Source organism: Pseudophryne corroboree, chromosome 4 (assembly GCF_028390025.1).
Source record: "Pseudophryne corroboree isolate aPseCor3 chromosome 4, aPseCor3.hap2, whole genome shotgun sequence".
Taxonomy (NCBI): Eukaryota; Metazoa; Chordata; class Amphibia; order Anura; family Myobatrachidae; genus Pseudophryne; species Pseudophryne corroboree.
In genome coordinates, this window is record NC_086447.1 from 540407730 (window position 1) to 540424959 (window position 17230).

At 44.1% G+C, this 17230-nt stretch overlaps 1 protein-coding gene across 8 annotated transcripts in view; it reads right to left on the reverse strand.

Annotated features, from left to right (window-relative positions):
• The window catches only part of LAMA2 (laminin subunit alpha 2), a 1276598-nt gene that overhangs the window by 625431 nt on the left and 633937 nt on the right, over positions 1 to 17230 (reverse strand). For 5 of the 8 annotated variants that reach the window (XM_063917335.1, XM_063917333.1, XM_063917332.1 and 2 more), the window contains exons 16-17: positions 14647 to 14700; positions 14413 to 14526 (exon numbers count right to left, since the gene is read on the reverse strand). In XM_063917335.1, coding sequence (XP_063773405.1) covers positions 14413 to 14526; positions 14647 to 14700 — 168 coding nt within the window. The remainder of the gene's footprint in view (positions 1 to 14412; positions 14527 to 14646; positions 14701 to 17230) is intronic. The other 3 variants (XM_063917336.1, XM_063917337.1, XM_063917331.1) reach the window with 1 other exon arrangement.

Here is a 17230-nt window from a genome sequence, read left to right on the forward strand (position 1 = left end):
GTACAGATAGTATTAGAAAGGTGACGAAAAAGTGATGGGCATTCATGGCCGGTGACTGGGTGGTAGCTAATTGTGCATGTGAAAATGGGCCATTCAGTCATTGTATTATGGGAGTGTCACAGCCATGTTAATGCAAGCTGCTGCATTCCCAGAAGCAGAGTCACAAGCATTGGAAGCTGTGGCCAGATGGAGAAACTGCAATTAAGGACGTACCAACTACAGCATGCATGGGCACCAGGGCCGGATTAAGCCTTGGGGGTGCCCGGGGTGCTTAAGAAAAGGGGGACCCGATGGAAGGTGGAGAATGTATATTAAATTGTGCATAACTCCCAACATGTCCCATTCCAGGAGGGACAAAATGCTTTCTACCTGGACTTTCCACTTAAAATATGATTGGCATCACCTGTGTTGAACTTTTGTCCCTCCTGGAATGGGTCATGGTGGGAGGTGTAGATTGTGTATATTAAATTTAAACCAATGTGGTATATTAGTTTTAACTAATAGTTTAATAAATAGCTTCACTTAATTGAAAGACAACTATTTTATAAACTTTTCTTGTAGTGAAACAAAGACAAGTTAACCTTAAAATACACATAGATAAATAAAATAAATTATCTTGTCACAATCAAGAATAACAGCAGCCTCTGTACTACTTACACACTGGAACCGGACTCAGGAGGACTCTGTGTGTGTCTCTATCTCTAGACCCAAATGGTTTAGTTGCCTAACAGTTTACACAGGGCTCAGACACCCAGTCAGGGAGGAGGAGAGGCTGGGATCACTGTGTCACTTACACCTCTATCCACACTCCTTTCTCTCCTCTGGTCAGAAAGCTCTGTCGGTAGCTCATAAGACACAATATTTCTGTGTCTCTGCCTGCACTGCATACTGTCCTTCTCACATACTGGCTGCTGGTTCTGCTGCTGCTTAAGAGGGAAAGCTAGTGATGTCAGTGTGCCCTGGCCGGGGAACCCCATGTACAGAATTCCCTTCATCCCTCCCTTAATCTGGCACATTTGAAGCTTATTAATTGGTACTTTATCCCTCTCCATGTAATCTCTTTGCAAACTTTTATAAATCTGCAATGCTGATTATCTCTCTTTGAATCCCCTCTGCTACTCTATTACTGCCCACCCTGTCTCTTCACTTATTCCTTTCTCTGCTCTTAAACCTCTCCAGCTTCTGTCTGTCTCTCTGCTCAGATTCTGACCCCTTCCTCCAGCATCTACTCTACCTTCTCACTGCTCCCCATCTCACACTCCCCTTCTCCTGCCCTGACCACCCAACGCCACTCATGTGGTGTCCTTGTGACTTCTTCAGTAGCTGCAGAGGCTGCTGAGAATTGTAGTCTGCGGTCTGCTTGTGTGATGACATGCAGAGATGCTGGGGCGCAAGCACGGGTCCAACATACTACCTCACATATTCGCATTACTCACTTACTTGCATTATACTAGTGATTGTAGCCACTTATAACCAGATAGTACCAGACTGACACTGGAAAGCACAAGTGAAACTCCACAGCTTAGAATGTCAATAATCCCTCCCTTAAAACCTAAAGCACCCTCCAAGTGCTGTTTCCATACAATTAAATCACTGACACCAGTCAAAATAGATATAACGTACAAATAATTTAATTCAGGAACTACAATAGACAGTAGAACACCAAGTGAATACAATAATTGTATAATAACAGTCATATTGTACGAGTAGAAGGGCTCCATGTTCCCGCAGATCTGTGTGTGTGCAGTAGACTCTGGCACAGTGCCACTATATAATATCTGATGACTGTCCTAATAGTATGGCACCAAATGATGATGTGCTGGATGCAATACCAACAGAGAAGGTGTACATAGACAACAGCTAGTCGAGACAGTAGACAATATGCAGAGCTAGGGTACACAGTAAGTGGTCAGCCCTAGGCAGCAGAAATATAAACAGAGCTGGGATCACAGGCAAAAATCAAACTAACTGCACTTCAGAAATAAGGATAGGCATGGGTTGATTGGTTTAATACTACTATAACCCGGTGATGATTTCCTGCTGACGTTATGTAGCTGGATACAGCCATAATGAGGCATTGCACAAGCCCCCAAAACAGAGGAGACTACAGTAGATAAAACATGTGACCACACGGCATTCTAGACGAAACCACTGAACCTGTATAAGTAAAAGAACTACAATTTGCCTGCTAACCCTAACAAGCACAGGCACAGTTACCTGCTGTTCCTATCTCATCCTTCATGTGTATAAATAAAGTTGCCAAAAATGTAATTGAAAAATCTGCCCACAAAATCATATAATTTTATGCAAGAGCAAGGAAGACAGATTCAGAGCAAAATCCACAATTAGCTAATTGTAAGCACATACCTAGTGCAGGTGTCTGTCCTCATCATCAGTGTAAATTTGAACCAAGCGTACAGGTACCGGCAAGGTATATGGCTAATGGCAGGTGTACACTTTCCGTGTCTTAGTGCAGGTCTGCCTTGGGGGGTCATTCGGATCTGATCGATGGGCAGCATTTTTTGCTGTCCTGCGATCAGATAGTCACCGCCTACAGTGGAAGAGTATTTTGGCTGTGCTAGTGTGCATTCCTATGTGTTAGCAGAGCTGCTAAAATCAGTTTGTGCAGTCTCTGCGCAGCCCAGGACTTACTCTTCCAGTGCGATTGAATCCTGCTGATCGGAGCCGGAGCTGACGTCACACACCCTCCCTGAAAACTAATGGACATGCCTGCATTTTTCCTGACACTCCCTGTAAACGGTCAGTCACCACCCACAAACGGCCTCTTCCTGTTTAATCACCTTGCGTACGCCCATGCAAACAGATCCTTCGCACCATCCTGGCGCTGACCGCCGATGCCCATTGTGCACATTGCGGCTCAGACGCATGTGCTGTTAGGATCTGATCGCCCGCTGTGCGAAAACGCACAGCAGCAAATAGATCTGAATGTCCCCCTTGGTTCACAGTTACACTGTTAGTGTATTCAGTTGCCTTTTGCATGCCTCTCCCTACCAGTGTTCCAACTCTTTGGGCTAAATTTACTAAGGCACTGATTCTTTGTCAATTAGAATCCACAGGAAATTGCCACAGACTACAGTGGTTTCTAGACCAGGGGACATGCATAAAAAAGTTTTGCCACTTCAATCATTTTTACACTAACGAATCATGCAAATATCATGGTGATCTGTGGGCTGCTTCACCCAATCTCATTTACCACAGGTAGGTGTATTGTTTACGGCGGTTTTCAAAACAGATGCTTCATAAATCCAGTTTTTTTATTCTATTCTATTCTATCTATGGTCTAAAACATGGATGGCGCTATGGTATTAAATTCAGTGCTACTCTATTGTAAAGTTTGCTTTCTCTGAATATTTGTGGCAGATTTGGCAATAGTAAATCGACGGATTGCAAAAATGCCACCATAAATCTATTGCTTAGTCAACTGAGCCCTTTAAGTGGAAGAAGATCACATCTGTGTATGGAGGTAAGCAGTCATTTTTCTTTGGGTATGTACAGTACAAATTTGTATATTTTGCCTAACCTAATAGACTTATAGCCAACTCAGCATGAGCCTCAAAACATAAAGTTGATATCAATATTTTAACAGTGTCTTTATTGTTAGTGACATTTTCCTGAGTTCTTCCTGATGAATGAAACTGTTCACTGGAATGTTTGCCACCACATTTAATTTTTCTGTGCTATGATTATTTTCTGCCTAGAATTAAAACCCACTCTGTTTAAACCACTAGATTTACTGAAGAGAAATATATAAGAAAAAATATCGGAAATTTAAAGTATAGAAGACTCCACAGTACATATCTCCATCCTTACTTTTCACTAGAAAAGAATAGAAACCATCAGTCTTACAGTAGCTATCTTGCTTCCACTACCTCTGCTAAAAAATGGAAGAAAATCTACTTGCCCCAAGTAATGGCGGTTTTCTGTGCCCCTGTCATACGCCACTAATCTTCCAGCGGCTCGTACTCCACTAATCTTCCAGCGGCTCGTACTCCACTAATCTTCCAGCGGCTCGTACTCCACTAATCTTCCAGGAGCTCGTACTCCACTAATCTTCCAGCGGCTCGTACTCCACTAATCTTCCAGCGGCTCGTACTCCACTAATCTTCCAGCGGCTCGTACTCCACTAATCTTCCAGCGGCTCGTACTCCACTAATCTTCCAGCGGCTCGTACTCCACTAATCTTCCAGCGGCTCGTACTCCACTAATCTTCCAGCGGCTCGTACTCCACTAATCTTCCAGCGGCTCGTACTCCACTAATCTTCCAGCGGCTCGTACTCCACTAATCTTCCAGGAGCTCGTACTCCACTAATCTTCCAGCGGCTCGTACTCCACTAATCTTCCTGCGGCTCGTACTCCACTAATCTTCCAGCGGCTCGTACTCCACTAATCTTCCAGCGGCTCGTACTCCACTAATATTCCAGCGGCTCGTACTCCACTAATCTTCCAGCGGCTCTTACTCCACTAATCTTCCAGGAGCTCGTACTCCACTAATCTTCCAGCGGCTCTTACTCCACTAATCTTCCAGCGGCTCGTACTCCACTAATCTTCCAGCGGCTCTTACTCCACTAATCTTCCAGGAGCTTGGTCATTTTAAGTCCACAGTGCGTAACTGTATTGTGGACTGCGCATGTGCAGGACCTGTTCTGTGCATGTGTAGAAATGGTTCTGCGTCATTGCACTCAGTGCCCTCTAAGCCAAAGCCTGATTGAAAGGCTGCTGCAGTTGTGATGATTATCATCTTGCAGCAGCAGCAGCATTGACTGACAGTCTGACTAGTGTCAGATTCAGAATGTCAATGTGAGACCGTCACTGCCAGCCGCTGCACCTGAAGCTGAAAGCAAGGCATCGAGACACAATGTGTCACTCACTGTGTATTTATTTATTATATATATATTTTTCTTCAATACTGAAAATAGGAGGGGCATAACTAAGTGGGAGGTGCTCTGAGTAGAGGGGAGGAGTCAGGATTCTTAAACCACCCCCCTAAATGTAAAGTCTAGATCCGCCACCAACTCCCACCCCCGAGTCCATAGGACCCCATTGTAATTTTACTTATAACTCCTTAACAGAAATAGCACCCCAACCCCAGTGGCATAAGGTCCCCTGCATTAGCAAACTTCACCCACCTAGTTGTAATACATCCCTGTGGCAGAGAACTCACCCTCACCCCCAGTGTCAGCGGTCCCCCAGTATAATCCCCTCCTCCCCTTGAATCACTATATATGAAATTTTTTATTTTTCAAAAATTCCCCCCAACCAAAAAAATTTTTTATGGGGCAGCATAACCCACCCCCACCCCATCTTGTGCCAAAAGATGACCCCCCTTTTAAAATCCCACCCCCCAATGTTATAGCCCCTCTCCCTGTCGTCGTAGAGTACAGCGGAGATTAGGGCAGCCAGCTGCAGTAGGGAACAGCATATTTTTTCTTGGTTGGAAATCATGTTACCCTCCTCGCACTTCTGGTTAGGCATACGCCCCGGAGTGCTGTTCGCATGGCATCCTGGGATGCGATTTTGGGAGTGATGTCAGCAGTCATAGACCACAACATCACTCCCAGAGGGCCTGTACAGGAGGAGGAAATCATGTGCAGAACGTATTTCCTTCATTACACAAGGAGAACGCAGTAGGATGGCACTAACGTATGAGATGCAACCTGGTCAGCTAATGCACTCCTGGCTGCGGTTGCATCTCATATGTTATGTTAGTACCAGTCAAGTGGTTAATCACCCTTTCAGCGTATCCTAACTAACAGTTCCTGAATAACCAAATCTTTAAGGACAGCTGTGTGAAAATCTAATAAAGAAGTGTAATTACTTTTTAGCCTGATATTGTTAAGAGATTTTATTATATATGACAATATATTACCTTAAGGAATTTGCTGCTGGAACTTAGTTAATCACTTGTGAAAACATGGTTTTTAAAAACTGCAGTGCTATAGTTTAATGAAAATATCTGATATACAAAATATACAAAACAGGCTTAAAGCTTTTTCTCAGAGAGAGGTATTGTAGGGACAAAGCAAAAGGATTAACTGTTGAAGATGGCAGTAAGGAAAGGAAACTGAAGTACAGTAGTCGTTGAGATGCAACTGGAGAGGAATGAGGTAATCTGTTCTCTCAGAGCTGACATATAAAAATCCCCAAATACTAGATGTATTAGAAAAGCTAACCAAAAAGCACTTCATTGGATTGCTAGGAAGATCTGATTCTCTATGTACTCCAAGGGTGGAGTTCTCATTAATCATTTAAATAAGAATTTACTTACCGATAATTCTATTTCTCATAGTCCGTAGTGGATGCTGGGGACTCCGAAAGGACCATGGGGAATAGCGGCTCCGCAGGAGACTGGGCACAAAGTAAAAGCTTTAGGACTAGCTGGTGTGCACTGGCTCCTCCCCCTATGACCCTCCTCCAAGCCTCAGTTAGGATACTGTGCCCGGACGAGCGTACACAATAAGGAAGGATTTTGAATCCCGGGTAAGACTCATTACCAGCCACACCAATCACACCGTACAACTTGTGATCTGAACCCAGTTAACAGCATGATAACAGAAGGAGCCTCTGAAAAGATGGCTCACAACAACAATAACCCGATTTTTGTAACAATAACTATGTACAAGTAATGCAGACAATCCGCACTTGGGATGGGCGCCCAGCATCCACTACGGACTATGAGAAATAGAATTATCGGTAAGTAAATTCTTATTTTCTCTAACGTCCTAGTGGATGCTGGGGACTCCAAAAGGACCATGGGGATTATACCAAAGCTCCCAAACGGGCGGGAGAGTGCGGATGACTCTGCAGCACCGAATGAGAGAACTCCAGGTCCTCCTCAGCCAGGGTATCAAATTTGTAGAATTTAGCAAACGTGTTTGCCCCTGACCAAGTAGCTGCTCGGCAAAGTTGTAAAGCTTTTACAGATTTTGGCTGTGGCAGGCCTGCCACAGAATGTGCAAGCTGAATTGTACTACAAATCCAACGAGCAATCGTCTGCTTAGAAGCAGGAGCACCCAGCTTGTTGGGTGCATACAGGATAAACAGCGAGTCAGATTTTCTGACTCCAGCCGCCCTGGAAACATATATTTTCAGGGCCCTGACTACGTCCAGCAACTTGGAATCCTCCAAGCCCTAGTAGCCGCAGGCACCACAATAGGTTGGTTTAAGTGAAATGCTGAAAACACCTTAGGGAGAAATTGAGGACGAGTCCTCAATTCCGCCCTGTCCGAATGGAAAATCAGATAAGGGCTTTTACAGGATAAAGCCGCCAATTCTGACACGCGCCAGGCCCAGGCCAGGGCCAACAGCATGACCACTTTCCATGTGAGATATTTTAACTCCACAGATTTAAGTGGTTCAAACCAATGTGACTTTTGGAATCCAAAAAAAACTACATTGAGATCCCAAGTGCCACTGGAGGCACAAAAGGAGGCTGTATATGCAGTACCCCTTTTACAAACGTCTGAACTTCAGGGACTGAAGCTAGTTCTTTTTGGAAGAAAATTGACAGGGCCGAAATTTGAACCTTAATGGACCCCAATTTCAGGCCCATAGACACTCCTGTTTGCAGGAAATGTAGGAATCGACCCAGTCGAATTTCCACCGTCGGGCCTTACTGGCCTCGCACCACGCAACATATTTTCGCCAATTGCGGTGATAATGTTTTTGCGGTTACATCCTTCCTGGCTTTGATCAGGATAGGGATGACTTCATCCGGAATGCCCTTTTTCCTTCAGGATCCGGCGTTCAACCGCCATGCCGTCAAACGCAGCCGCGGTAAGTCTTGGAACAGACAGGGTCCTTGCTGGAGCAGGTCCCTTCTTAGAGGTAGAGGCCACGGATCCTCCGTGAGCATCTCTTGAAGTTCCGGTTACCAAGTCCTTCTTGGCCAATCCGGAGCCACGAATATAGTGCTTACTCCTCACCATCTTATCAATCTCAGTACCTTGGGTATGAGAGGCAAAGGAGGAAACACATACCCTGACTGGTACACCCACGGTGTTACCAGAGCGTCTACAGCTATTGCCTGAGGGTCCCTGGACCTGGCGCAATACCTGTCGAGTTTTTCCCAACGGTTTATAATCCTGTGGAAGACTTCTGGGTGAAGTCCCCACTCTCCCCGGGTGGAGGTCGTGCTGAGGAAGTCTGCTTCCCAGTTGTCCACTCCCGGAATGAATACTGCTGACAGTGCTATCCCATGATTTTCCGCCCAGCGAAGAATCCTTGCAGCTTCTGTCATTGCCCTTCTGCTTCTTGTGCCACCCTGTCTGTTTACGTGGGTGACTGCCGTGATGTTGTCCGACTGGATCAACACCGGCTGTCCTTGAAGCAAAGGTCTTGCTAAGCTTAGAGCATTGTAAATGTCCCTTAGCTTCAGGATATTTATGTGAAGTGATGTCTCCAGGCTTGACCATAAGTCCTGGATATTCCTTCCCTGTGTGACTGCTCCCCAGCCTCGCAGGCTGGCATCCGTGGTTACCAGGACCCAGTCCTGAATGCCGAATCTGCGGCCCTCTAGAAGATGAGCACTCTGCAACCACCACAGGAGGGACACCCTTGTCCTTGGTGACAGGGTTATCCGCTGATGCATCTGAAGATGCGACCCGGACCATTTGTCCAGCAGGTCCCACTGGAAAGTTCTTGCGTGGAATCTGCCGAATGGGATTGCTTCGTAGGAAGCCCCCATTTTACCCAGAACCCTTGTGCATTGATGCACTGAGACTTGGCTCGGTTTGAGGAGGTTCCTGACTAGCTCGGATAACTCCCTGGCTTTCTCCTCCGGGAGAAACACCTTTTTATGGACTGTGTCCAGGATCATCCCTAGGAACAGAAGACACGTCGACGGAACCAGCTGCGATTTTGGAATATTGAGAATCCAATCGTGCTGCCGCAACACTATCTGAGATAGTGCTACACCGACCTCCAACTGTTCCCTGGATCTTACCCTTATCAGGGAATCGTCCAAGTAAGGGATAACTAAAATTCCCTTCCTTCGAAGGAACATCATCATTTCGGCCATTACCTTGGTAAAGACCCGGGGTGCCGTGGACCATCCCTACGGCAGCGTCTGAACTGATAGTGACAGTTCTGTACCATAAACCTGAGGTACCCTTGGTGAGAAGGGTAAATTTTGACATGAAGGTAAGCATCCTTGATGTCCCGAGACATCATGTAGTCCCCTTCTTCCAGGTTCGCAATCACTGCTCTGAGTGACTCAATCTTGAATTTGAACCTCTGTATGTAAGTGTTCAAAGATTTTAGATTTTAGAATCGGTCTCACCGAGCCGTCTGGCTTCGGTACCACAATAGTGTGGAATAATACCACGTTCCCTGTTGCAGGAGGGGTACCTTGATTATCACCTGCTGGGAATACAGCTTGTGAATGGCTTCCAAAACTGCCTCCCTGTCAGAGGGAGACGTCGGTAAAGTCGACTTTTGGAAACGGCGAGGGGGAGACGTCTCGAATTCCAATATGTACCCCTGAGATATTACCTGAAGGATCCAGGGGTCTACTTGCGAGTGAGCCCACTGCGCACTGAAATTCATTGAGAACGGGCCCCCACCGTGCCTGAGCTTGTAAAGCCCTAGCGTCATACTGAGGGCTTGGCAGAGGCTGGAAAGGGTTTCTGTTCCTGGGAACTGGCTGATCTCTGCAGCCTTTTTCCTCTCCCTCTGTCACGAGCAGAAAAGAGGAACCTTTTGTCCGCTTGCCAACAAAGGACTGCGCCTGATAATACGGCGTCTTATTTTGAGAGGCGACCTGGGGTACAAACGTGGATTTCCCAGCTGTTGCCGTGGCCACCAGGTCTAAAAGACCGACCCCAAATGTCCCCTTTCAAAGGCAATACTTCCAAATGACGTTTGGAATCCGCATCACCTGACCATTTTACTGGTAGAATTGGACAACGCACTTATACTTGATGCCAGTCGGCAATTATTCCGCTGTGCATCATGCATATATAGAAATGCATCTTTTAAATGCTCTATAGGCAATAATATACTATCCTTATCTAGGATATCAATATTTCCAGTCAGGGAATCCGACCATGCCAACCCAGCACTGCACCTCCAGGCTGAGGCGATAGCTGGTCGCAGTATAACACCAGTATGTGTGTAAATACCTTTTTTTGGATACCCTCCTGCTTTCTATCAGCAGGATCCTTAAGGGCGGCCATCTCATGAGAGGGTAGAGCCCTTGTTCTTACAAGCGTGTGAGCGCCTTATCCCCCCTAGGGGGTGTTTCCCAATGCATCCTAACCTCTGGCGGGAAAGGGTATGCAGCCAATACTTTTTAAGAAATTATTAATTGTTATCGGGGGGAAACCCACGCATCATCACACATTTTATTTCTCAGATTCAGGAAAACTACAGGTAGTTTTTCCCTCACCGAACATAATACCCCTTTTTTGGTGGTACTCGTATTATCAGAAATGTATAAAACATTTTCCATTGTCTCAATCATGTAACGTGTGGCCCTACTGGAAATCACGGTTGTCTCTTCACCGTCGACACAGGAGTCAGTATCCGTGTCGGCGTCTGTATCTGCCATCTGCCTGACGGCCTATGAGACGTCTGGACAGGCACAAGCTGAGTAGCCGGCTGTCTCATGTCAATCACTGTTTTTTTATATAGAGCTGACACTGTCACGTAATTTTCAACAGTACATCCACTCAGGTGTCGACCCCCTAGGGGGTGACATCACTGTTACAGACACTCTGCTCCGCCTCCACATCATTTTCCTCCTCATACATGTCGACACACACGTACCGACACCCAGCACACACACAGGGAATGCTCTGATAGAGGACAGGACCCACTTAGCCCTTTGGGGAGACAGAGGGAGAGTTTGCCAGCACACACCAGAGCGCTATATATGTATAGGGACAACCTTACAATAAGTGTCTATCCCTTATAGCTGCTTATATCTGTTATTTTGCCAAATAAGTGCCCCCCTCTCTTTTTTACCCTGTTTCTGTAGTTGCAGGATGCAGGGGAGATTCTGGGAGCCTTCCTACCAGCGGAGCTGTGTGGGAAAAATGGCGCTGTGTGCTGAGGAGATAGGCCCCGCCCCCTTCACGGCGGGCTCTTCTCCCGCTTTTTACTGGAAAACTGGCAGGGGTTAAATACATCCATATAGCCCAGGAGCTATATGTGATGTATTTTTCGCCAACTAAGGTAAATTCATTGCTTCCCAGGACGCCCCCCCCAGCGTCCTGCACCCTCAGTGACCGGAGTGTGAAGTGTGCTGAGAGCAATGGCGCACAGCTGCAGTGCTGTGCGCTACCTTATGAAGACAGGAAAGTCTTCTGCCGCCGATTTATGGACCTCTTCTTGCTTCAGCATCTGTAAGGGGGCCGGCGGCGCGGCTCCGGGACCCATCCTTGGCTGGGCCTGTGATCGTCCCTCTGGAGCTAATGTCCAGTTGCCTAAGAAACCCAATCCACTCTGCACGCAGGTGAGTTCATTTCTCTCCCCTAAGTCCCTCGATGCAGTGAGCCTGTTGCCAGCAGGTCTCACTGAAAATAAAAAAACCTATTTAAACTTTTACTCTAAGCAGCTCAGGAGAGCCACCTAGATTGCACCCTTCTCGTTCGGGCACAAAATCTAACTGAGGCTTGGAGGAGGGTCATAGGGGGAGGAGCCAGTGCACACCAGCTAGTCCTAAAGCTTTTACTTTGTGCCCAGTCTCCTGCGGAGCCGCTATTCCCCATGGTCCTTTCGGAGTCCCCAGCATCCACTAGGACGTTAGAGAAAAATCTTTAATTCTAAAGTGATACATTTTGAGGCCAAAATGAGATAAGCCTACCCTGGGCCGGCAACAGAATTCTTGGGGCCCAGTACAGTGATATCTCTGGGGCCCCCTCAAATTTTATATATATATATATATATATATATATATATATATACACAATCTTAAAGCACAAGGAATTTGCTGTGCTATATAAAAGAAACTGTTAATGAATATATATATATATATATATATATATATATACACACACACACACACACACACACACACACGTATAGAAATATGTATATCTCTCCTTCCTCACCTACACACACCACAGTCTGTGTCTTTCTCTCTCCTTCCTCCCACACGCCCCACAGTGTGTCCCTCCCCAATGACTCCATGCTGCATTCGAAGCTCCCCCACCCCATACCATAGCCCTGTATCCCCTCACCGATCCACTCTTACCCTGGGGAGAGACTCACCTGTGCTGAACTCCCCAGTATCCAGACCTGGACACCAGGTAACATGCAGTGCTCACACCCCATCAGAGAAGGGCGGTGCCACACTTGCTCCTCACAGTTTGTGTGAGAAGCTTCTGTCACTCTGAGGTTACACCCACACCGCCTACAGCTCGCTGCCTTATTTGGACAAGATGACTCACATCCCTACCAGGCACTAAGTGGTGTATCCTTGGGGCACCTCTGATCCTTGGGGCCCCATACACGTGTCCGCTTTGACCCCCCCCCCCATCGCCAGCCCTGAGCCTACCTTCCAACTTTGACAATTTGTGGGTGCTGTGATGAGGTTATCAGTACTTTGGGGTCTATTTACTAAGCCTAGGATGAAGATAAAGTGGACGGAGATAAAGCACTAGCCAATCAGCTCCTAACTGCTATGTCACAGGCTAGGTTTGAAAAATGACAGTTAGGAGCTAATTGGCTGGTACTTTATCTCCGTCAACTTTATCTCCATCCAAGGCTTAGCAAATAGGCCCCTTTGTCCCAATACCGATGCAATGGGGAGGTACTGTATGTCACACTGTTGGATTCCATTCCAGTACTGTAGTGATGCAATGAAGAGGATTTTTGGGGGAAGCAAGGCTGGAAGGGGGATGGATTAACAATTTGTATGCACTAGGCTTACCCCATGAGGCATTTGGAGAGGTGATGTGACTATGCCTCCTGCAGGCACAGGGCTGTAACATGACATCATGCCTAGGGGGTGGGGCCACCAGCTCTGCGAAGTAGAGCTATGTCCAAAGTGTAGCCCCACAGGCCACAGGGTGCATGCCCGAAGCGTCGCCTGGATGCTCTTGGAGAATCTGCAGAAATGCAGTTTTCACAATAGGAGGGGATTCTGCCGATGGTGGTAGCGGCAGCGATGCCGGTGGCACCTGTGCCGGACATACTTGGGGTATTTTTAATGAAAAATACCATGATATGCCTGCGGAGTGGTATCGCAGGGACAGAGCTTTCTCCCTGCATGCAATTATTGATAAGATAAGATAATTAATAATTGCATTGCGGATTGGGTCGGTTTTATCAGTTCATTTTCTCATACGCGAATGGTGATAAATTGGTCCCTTTATCATAAAACTAAATGCTTTCTGAAACCCCATGTCATATAAAAATATATTTTATAAAACTTTATTATATTAACATTGTACCCACTGTAGATTTCCTTCTCAGTATAATTTAAATACATTTCTAAAACAGAAAAGATCTATGTTTTTTAATGTTATAATTTTTTCTTTTCTAGAAATAAAATTAATCACAGACCGAAACATGAATACAAGAGATAGAGCAAGTGGAGACAGGAGACATAAAGCATGACGGACTGATAATTTGGCAGTGGTTCAATTTGTGCTTTTGAGAAACTAATGAAATGAGAAATGCTGTTTTAATCTTCACGCCATGTCAGATAATATGTCACTGAAATGTCCTTGAATTAATTGGTCAACTATACATTCAGGGCAAGTCATACTGTAAAATCCCTGTGGATGGACATGCCAGATCTTTTTCTCAGCCACCTTTTTGAGTAATTGCACACAATTATTGATAGTCAGGTTTAAGTAGAGAACTTACAACTTAAGAAATGATAGAAATCATAAACAGTCAACAGCAGCGCATGATATAGAAGAATTCACTTATTCACAGTGTGGCCTCAGTTATAGCATGTACCATTCAGCAGGGAGAACATGGAAACCCATCAAAAAAGAATAGTTTAGATTAGAATGCACACTTTACTTATAGTTTAGCAAAGTATAAAAAAGAATGGTTAACTTTCAGGTCTAGATAAAAAGAACATTCAAACTTAAAATATATATATATTATTGTTAACTAAGTTTTAGGTTTCCCTGCAGTCCGGCAATACTATACATTCTGGCAGTGTGCCATCCATACACAAACCTGTATGCAGTGTTAACATGATGTTGCTGTGCCAGTGTCTCCACATTGCATAACAAAAAAAGCAAACATTTATGTGTATGAGGCCTAATGATCTACGTATGGGGATTCTTGTTTCTTCAAGAGGGATATTATAGGTACAGTGTATCAGTGCAAATCTGATTACAGGGCCAACTGAAGAGTTGTAAATATTAAAACAAATAAAGTTGAGGATAATACACATCTGCTTTGTATATAAACACATTGCAATGTACTTACTTTGCAGAATCCGGTAACATCATCACATGAGTCAGAGTGACCAAAACATTGGCATGGTTCACATGTCCCTCTGTAGACTGTGCCATTAACCCGTCTGTGTCCTGGCAAACAGGACTATAAAGAAAACAAAGTCAGTCATGGGGTAAGAAAACAGTTTAATATTAGAGAGAAACTGGCAGGCAGAGAATTTCTCTTTTCAAATGATTATTATGCACACCGGGCTTTCCGACTGACCTTAACATCACCTTTAAGTGGAAGGTTAAGTGGAGCATAAGCTTCATCTCTTTTCTGAAGCAGCGCAGAAAGGCAGACAAAAGGAAGAGAGGAGATGGAAAGAGAATAAGTGGAAGAAGAGTATTAGAAGAAAAAGTATCTGGAAAAGAAATGAAAAGGAACAGCAAAAATGTAATTGCAAAAACACATAGCACAGGTCTGACAGATCTATCCCAAAAACTGTATTTCCTGTTATATATAATTATATTGAGAATAAGTAGAGCATTGTCAATTTATATTTTGTACAGTCTGCTAATTCTAGTTGTTATCCAAATGACAGTAAGTGTATGAGGGGCAGGATATAATAACTTCTGCGCTCATAAATTAATCTTGCTCATACAGGTGTATGTCTATGTTCACCTGGTGACTCAACTCAAATCATAACAAAAATAAAATACTAAAGAAACAATATTATAGAAAAACATTTTTATGTAGTGATTGAAAAGTCAACATAAGAGCCCTCAGATGAAGTCCATGATGAAATGTGCTAGGGCAGAGCTCTGTGACGTCCTCTGTCCACGGCATACCATGTCCTGTATTCAGCGGCTTCACTGATCCGGTCCACGGCGATCTCCATTGGAGGTCAGCCGCGGGAGGCACAAGTCTGAGGCATACTGCAATGGTGTTCCTATGTTTGCCATGAGGATTATTGAATCTATCATGTGGTAACCAGCCCACACTGGTTACAATATGGTACGAGCAATAAACTGATCATGCTTTGTCTTTTATATGGTGTTGTATAAATAAATTAACATTTCCACACTATGAGGCGCCCGCCCTCCCCCCCCCCCTTTATGCTTCTTTGACATAGCTCTCTCTCTCTCTCTCTCTCTCTCTCTCTCTCTATATATATATATATATATATATATATATATACATATATATATATATATATATATATATATAAAACGAAAGTAGCCTGGCACTCCTCTTGATGTCACTGTGCCCGGTGCCCCCAGTATGCAGTAATGGCTAGGTAGAAAAAGGACTGCGGCACTCCAGGTCTTAAAAAAGTCAAACTATATTCAAAAGATCACAACATAGTACAAGATGTACTATGTTGTGATCTTTTGAATATAGTTTGACTTTTTTAAGACCTGGAGTGCCGCAGTCCTTTTTCTACCTATATATATATATATATATACATATATGTGTGTGTGTGTGTGTGTGTGTGTGTGTGTGTGTGTGTGTGTGTGTGTGTGTAAGCCCTCACTCACTCACTGACTGACTGACTAACTCATCACTAATTCTTTTACTTCCTGATATGTTAGGAAGGTGAAATTAAACATAGATTTAAATATAATACCAATAAAAGATATTGATCAGGCACTACAAAAATCAATAAACCACACTAATAAATTGTTTCAACATGTAGTATGTGCAATTAGCAGCTCTCATGAGGTATTCTGATATACCCAATAAGAAAAACTAAGAACTGATATAATCCATATAATTAGACCATATAAGAGAGCGCATTAATAAAAGACAATTTATTCTGACTTTAAAAGTAGGATATATAATAGCCAAACATTAATATAAAATATATACAGGTTGAGTATCCCATATCCAAATATTCCGAAATACGGAATATTCCGAAATACGGACTTTTTTGAGTGAGAGTGAGATAGTGAAACCTTTGTTTTCTGATGGCTCAATGTACACAAACTTTGTTTAATACACAAAGTTATTAATAATATTGTATTAAATGACCTTCAGGCTGTGTGTATAAGGTGTATATGTAACATAAATGCATTCTGTGCTTAGATTTAGGTCCCATCACCATGATATCTCATTTTGGTATCTAATTATTCCAAAATACGGAAAAATCCGATATCCAAAATACCTCTGGTCCCAAGCATTTTGGATAAGGGATACTCAACCTGTATAACAAATGTATCATATAACAAAACCACAGAGATAAGCCCTTGATTACCACATGTATAGATCACCAATAAAAATATAAGAACAATTGGGTCCCTATTAGGACGTGCTTGTAGTGTCGAAAGTTCCGAATAAGATGAATTGGTACTTCAGCGTGAATCCCGCTGACAGATGGATTTCAGGAACTGAATGTATTTAATGGCAATGGTGGAACATTGTTCTCCTTAGTTGTAAAACACAAATGTGTGAAGGAGTATATCAAATTGTCCGCCTGGAGGTCAGATGTTCCAAACAAAGTATCAACCTCACATTACAATTTTTATCTGGCTATTCAACACTTGCATTAAACAAAGTATCAAACTCACAGTTATATTACTCCGGCTGTGGCTTGAAAATTACCTATCATGGCCACATGCAGCTGCTTATCGATATTTAAGATGTCACTATTGCAGGTTAACCCTGAGAGCGTATAAATCATCAGGCGGATATACACAGATCTATGGTCACAAATGACTTAATCCAACATTATACTACATATACTGATTATTAACTCTTGGAACCATGAACATTATTAGCAATGTAGTAGCACAGTAGTAGTAGAATATAATACTAAAATCAATGAGTTCTCAGGTTACCACCTGAGAGAGTGAATACAAAGATGCTC